At 36.2% G+C, this 6,760-nt stretch overlaps 1 protein-coding gene across 1 annotated transcript; it reads right to left on the minus strand.

The window, feature by feature from the left end:
• On the minus strand, positions 1–6,149 carry LOC103156361 (ras-related protein Rab-36-like). Its single transcript, XM_007578369.2, has 7 exons — positions 6,067–6,149; positions 5,334–5,418; positions 972–1,063; positions 803–877; positions 310–411; positions 173–237; positions 1–65 (listed from the first exon to the last, which is right to left on the minus strand). Exons 1-7 carry the CDS (start codon positions 6,126–6,128, stop codon positions 10–12), a joined length of 537 nt encoding a protein of 178 aa, XP_007578431.2. The 5' UTR covers positions 6,129–6,149; the 3' UTR covers positions 1–9.
• Between the last annotated feature and the right edge of the window lie 611 nt (positions 6,150–6,760).

The raw sequence follows: 6,760 nt of genomic DNA on the forward strand, positions 1-6,760 counted from the left end.
AAATAAAACTTACCGTGCATGATTCAAGGACTGAATATCTGCCATGTCAAACACTGTGACAATCACTGGACAAAATCAGTAGGATCTAATTAGCCTATATGACTCGACATCTGAAGCATCTCATTCAGCAATAGATGTACAGTGAAAGATAGATATGACAAAAATGTCTCACCTTGAGCGCCTCTATAGTATGTAGATGCAATGCATTTGAATTTTTCCTGTCCTGCTGTGTCCCAGCTAGAAGAAAATATCAAAGATCAACACAGAGAGGAAAACACACAGAATGTATGATTTTTTTATAGCACATACATTTGAAGGGAGAAAGGTACTCCCAATATCTGAAACCTCTCAATCTCAAAATCCACTCCTATTGTGGCTTTGTAGTCTCTTTCAAAGACATCTTTACAAAATCTGTGGGGAAAAAAAAGGTAAACACTTCCTTTATCCACTAGCATTGCAAATGGTGGGTTAAAGATTAAGATTTAATAACACACAGAAACACAGTGGTGTCTTTCAACAACAAAAAATGCTGAATGAAAGATAATGATAAAGTAGTGTGGGTGTCAGTTCTCCTTAGTCATTATCAGCTCCACTAACTGTTTTTTAATCTCATTCACAGGTTAGGGTGGAATCTACACATCAGCCAAAACAACTGAGGAAAACTCCCTCAGGGAATAAAAAGGTTTATACACAGATTCCAATTGAAGGCTGAATTCTAGGGTTGTGTATACACACACACACACACACACACACACACGTATATACATCTATGTACACACATTTTAGTTATTCATTAAATTACCTTTTAATGAGGCTGGTCTTTCCGACATTGAGATCTCCGACAACTACCACTTTAGACATTTTCTGGCGATCCCATCTTTCAAAAAGACATCGATTTTTAAAATTGATGTTATGGTGACAAAGCAATTTTCATCGTAATTGGGAAGAAAAAAAAACTATTTGAGACTCACAGTTGCAGCCTGGCAGCTTGGCCTTTAAAGGCTGCTTTAGTCTGAATGTCCCAGCCTGTCTTCAGCTGGAAGGAGGCCTCTGGAGTGTAGCACTGAAAACAGAATCAGAATCAAGCTTTATTTGCCAAGTACATTCACAAATGCAAGGAATTTATCCTTGGTTACAGTAGCTCACAGTGCACATAGTGACATTACACACAGTAGACACATACTATCTAACCCACTCAAGCACACATATACACATGAAATCTTACATACCTGTAAAGCATAAGTTTAAAATACATAAAATATATTAAAGGCTAATGAGAAAAGTGAGCTAAAATATATAAAATTTTAGCCAAAAGCTCCAAAGGAAAGGTCCAACATCAAGTCTGTCCATACATTACTTGTAATTGCAAAAAAAAAAAAAAAAAATNTTTACTTTTAAGGTTTACAAATCCAGTATTACACATGCACAAATCTTTTAATGCATGCAGAAATCTTTTTACACACACACACAGATATTTTGAGACTATTTTCACTCCATAAGCATACACCACTGACAGCATGAAGTCTAAGTTTTACCTGTTTTGGCTGAAACTCAGCATGCATCTCTGCTGCAATATGGACAGCATCTTTTTCAGTTCTCTCCCTTTCATCTGAGGGCTTTACATAAAGTTAGTTGTGCAACAGAATAATGTATGTTCTTTCAGCATATACATCAGATTTAGAAGACACTCACCAGAAGGTCAGTCTTGGTGCCAACCAAGAAGATGAAACAGGAATTGGGATCATTTTCTCTCATGGCTTCCTCCAACCACTGACTATAAAAAGAACAACCTCAGATTGCATTGTATATATTTATATTTAGCACATATTTAAATTAGAATAAATTTAAAGTTTTATATTATTACAAACTGATGCTAACAAAACTTCTCTCAAACCTCCCAACCACCAATAATCCAGGTAATCTACATAGTCAAACATGACAGAAGTAAAATACTCATTTGTATTCACAATCAGGTTTAAGGGTTTTACTTATCTACAGTGCCTGCCAAAAGTACTCAATGTCAAATTTATTTATATAGCACTTTCAAAACAGGTATAACATTTCACCAAAGTGCTGTACAGGAACAACAATAACACAAATTGATAAAAACAGTATCAAAACACTACTTCAAATAAATGCCAAAGAATAAAAATGAGTTTTCAGAAGCGATTTAAAATGATCCAGGCTGTGGGCAGATCTAATCTGGAAAAGCAACTTGTTCCATAAAATAGGAGCAAAACAGAGAAAGCCTGATCTCCTTTCCTCTTAAGTCAAGTCCGAGGAACTGTCAGTAGTAGCTGATTATTTGATCGTAGGGTTCTGGACACAGACTGAAATTTTAAAAGGTCCTGAAGATAAGGGGGGCTAACCCATTTCAAACTTTATAAGTTAATAAAATAATCAAAATCTATTCAATAAAAGACGGGCAGCCAGTGTAAAGAGGCCAGTAAAGGCCTTATATGGTCATGCTTCCTGGTTCCTGTAAGAAGTCATGCTGTTGCATCTGTGATTTATCCATGCCTTTATATAATGAATTGCAATAATCCAAACGAGTTGTAGTGAAGGCATGGATAATCAAAGTTTATTTGTATAGCACATTTCAGCAACAAAGCATTTCAAAGTGCTTTACAACATTAAAAACAGAAACAGAGTCACGTAACATTGAACAAACAGTAAAAAAAAAAAAAAATTAAAATAAAAACATTAAAAAAACATTAAAACCTGCACCCCTTTTCAACCAGGGGGTGACTACACCCGCACCCCTTTACTTCTAAGTGTAAAGGGGTAAAGGGATAAGTCCTTCAAAGTCCTCAAAACAAAAATAAGATTTAACTTTTGCTAAAATCGGCAGGTGATAAAAACTTGACTTAACGACAGAGCTAACTTGTTTATCTCATTAACTCGTACCGCACAAACATTTTCACATCTTGTCTCGTTACAACCACAAACTTCAACGTCTTTAGTGATGGCTTTAAAAAAAATCCAGAATATATGGTAGTATATTTTTAGTTTAATTCATATTCCCATTAGCTCTCCCCAGCTTCCCTGTTCCTGTTGAAGAAAAGCTTCTCCATTTCATGATGCTGCCACTACCATAGCTCACAGCAGATGATTGTGTCATGAGAGGGTGACATGCAGAGTAAGTTTTCCACCACTTACAAATTTTTTTAATGCTGCCAAAACAGTTCAGTTCAGTTTCATCTAACCACAACACCTTCTCCTACATCACAGGTGTCAAACTCCAGTCCTCAAGGGCCGCTGTCCTGCAGTTTTTACATGTGCCACAGGTAAAAAACAGTGGAATGAAATGGCTTAATTACCTCCTCCCTGTGAAGATCAGTTCTCCAGAGCCTTGCTAATGACCTAATTATTCTATTCAGGTGTGGTGCAGCAGAGGAACATCTAAAAGTTGCAGGACACCGGCCCTTGAGGACTGGAGTTTAATACCTCTGTCCTACATGCTTGCCTTTATCCCCAACATCGATTATGGTAAACTGCAGTTCAGACTTTTTTTTTTTTTTTTTGCAATTTCTGTTTGATGCATCTTTTCAATTAAGCCAGATTTGTGGAGTGCTTGACTAAGTTTTCCAGTCAATAGATTCTCCCATCTCAGCTGTAAATCTCTGCACTGTTTCTAAAGCTACCTTAGGCCTTTATTTCTATTTAATCCTCTCCATGCCGTGTCTGTCAGCTTAGGTTAGCAAATGAGAAATTTGAAGGCATGCCGCTTCCTCTTTCTTCTTCTTCTTCCATTTTCCACGACATATTTACCTGAAACTACTCCAATTCTTACCTGTAATTTCCTGTTTGTTAAAAAGTCTTTAATCCATTCATATATTTTTCCTCTAATCCCCAATTTGTGTAGTTTAATTAATAAACCCTCTATCCACATCATATCAGATGCTTTTTCAATATCAATAAATACTGCCACTACACTTTCTTTGTTTACTTGAGCTCTTCTGACTTCATGCTCAAGACATAATGTTGAGTCATTAGTGCTCTAGAATTCTAGTTCTTTCCTTTTCCCACTTTGATAATGAGAAATATATCCCTTTTTATTTAAATAATACACTAATCTATTATTAATCATTTTTCCCATTATTTTACATAAGTTTTCCCATTATTTTACATAAGTTTGAAGTTAATGCTATTGGCCTATAACATTCTGGTTTTGAATGATCTTTTCCTGGTTTAGCTATCGGTACAATAATAGATTCCTTCTGTTAGAGAATTTTCGGTATTATCATTTTGTTATTACTTTAGTTCACATTCAGTCTATAGATTATTGTGATTTTCTGTTTAAAGTGTTCTCTCCCTTATGTGTGTATGAACTGACCTGGAGGTCAGGACTGTCTATTTCATCTTCATGTGAAACAGTTAACCCTGTGTTTCTCAGACCTTAATTCTTAACCAGAATACCTCCTAACTGCCTGTGAGCAGTCGTATTTTGTCTCTTGTATAGTTTGACCTAGAGCTGAACTGGGCTCAGATCATAGATCAGATATCACACCTGGAACTGAGTTGCTGGTTTGTTTAGGTTAGGTTGTTTAGGTCCAACATCAAGTCTGTCCATACATTACTTGTAATTGCAAAAAAAAAAATTGGTTATCCTGAATGTGGTGACATTCATTTAACTAAGGCAGTGTTTCCCAATCCTGGTCCTGAAGGCAAACTGCCGGAGGAGGAAACTGCCAAATAGCATAGTTTCCTTCTCAGCATGTCAAAATTCAGCAGAGGCCTACTAATGAACAATCATTTGACTCAGGTGTGCTAAACCAAGGAAAGAACGAAAACATTAAGGATACTGACTGACTTTGGACACCACTGATCTAAGTAAAATAGTCACTTGTATCCTACGGCAAGGGTGCTCAAGTCCAGTCCTCCAGAGCTACTGACCTCCAATTATAGATGCATCCTTACTCCAACAAAACAGGATCAGCTAGGGTCCATTCATTTGATTCAGGTATTTTGAAGTAGGGAAGCATCTGAAAGTTGCAGGATGGTAGCTCTTGAGGACTGGACTTGAGCACCCCTGTCCTACAGATTTCAACTCCAGTCCTGCAGGTTTTCAATGCAATCCTTCTCCAATACACTTGAATCAAATTAATGACTATAAGTTAAGCATTTCCCTAACTTTATGAATGGGTGAAAAGGTAATTCAATCATTAAATTCAGCTGGGTTGGAGCAGGGATGCATCTGAACCTTGAAAGACAGTATATTGAGCACTCCTGGTTCACAAAACTGTAAACACAGTGCAAAAATTCTGGTGGACCTACATCTATTTAAAATAAATTATATCATCACAGTGAATATGAAAAAAATAAGGATATACTTGAGGGAATTCTGAGATGATCCTGTCGTTGCTGACTGGTGGTGGAAATGGCTTCATATCATTCCTGTGATCCTGCATGATGGCACTTAAAGAAACAAAACAATCTATAAACGATCCAACAAGTTATATATTTATGAACTGCAATAAGAAGAATGTGTGGTAATGGTTGTATTTATTCTCTGAACATTAGTCTTACTACCACATTTGGCCATGGTATTATGGGGGAATTTTCCCCATATGGTAGGTTGCCACATTATAAGATGTGGAAGTGTCATCATAAGAATGGAATGACGTTTGTGCAACTGCTTGGATGGTGATAAAACCGGAGTAACTGGCGTGGCTGCAGTTTCATAAAACTGTAGAGTACTACAGCGGAAATAGGGCAATTCCCGTTCAAATAAAGGCAAAGTCACAAAACTATGAGTCAATAAAATAAAATGTCATTACTTTCACAAACTATTACATTATTTTAGTTTCACTTTTGATTATTTTAGATTCCTGTCTCCCCTCAACAATATTCCACCTTTCGGATTACGATCACTGTTTTATTGTGATAAGTAGTAACCGGATATGTACTTTCATTTAGTTAGTAATAGGCGCAACATGCAGCTAATGACAGACATGAAGATTCTATACTATTCACTCACCTCAATTACCCTTACCAATTTTTTGATCTGAAAACACCGAGTGTCGGTAGGGTACCGTGTCTTTTAAATGAATAATTCAAACTCACCCCAAATGATTCAAGTGAAATGTTTGTTTCCTTGGATCCTCGCGGAGGACTGCTCTCTGCATCCCTCACACTGTTGCATGGGGAAGTCGTTACCATGACAACCGTACATTAACGTATTTGTCATGTGATTTCGCTTTTCTGGATAAATTTTAACAAATAGTTTAATAGCAAAGTGGCTCATCAGATCTGCAGTATAAGTTGCACCATTTGAAAGAAGTCATTGTTTGATATAAAAGTGACGACGTTTTTCATTTGAACGCAAAGCGCAAATCAAGGTCTCAATCCTGCCTTAAGTGNTAAGAAACGATTTATTGACAAGAGGTTTGCATTACTACTTATACAGATTAATTTAACATAACAAAGCAAGGACACCTTAATAACAGGGGTGTATCACAACAATTTCATCTTAAATAATTACTAACAGGAAACTTTAACTCCACAGTTCTAACAATTGCAGACTCCTTTCCTTAGTCACAGTATAGCTTGTTTCAAAAGTTAATATAAGGCATAGCAGTCTGCAAGTAGGAGATTAACCATATTACAAAATTTACACGTTTTATGCACATGTTTTTTCAGTCCTACCGATTGCTTGTTCTTTTAATCAAATTTAAAAAATCAAATTAAAACTAAAAACTGGTTTCTAGACATGTCTTTGTGAGCCTGTTTCTTTATTATTAAATTGAACATCATTTTA

The sequence above is a fragment of the Poecilia formosa genome, unplaced genomic scaffold, assembly GCF_000485575.1.
Source record: "Poecilia formosa unplaced genomic scaffold, Poecilia_formosa-5.1.2 Scaffold475, whole genome shotgun sequence".
NCBI lineage: Eukaryota > Metazoa > Chordata > Actinopteri > Cyprinodontiformes > Poeciliidae > Poecilia > Poecilia formosa.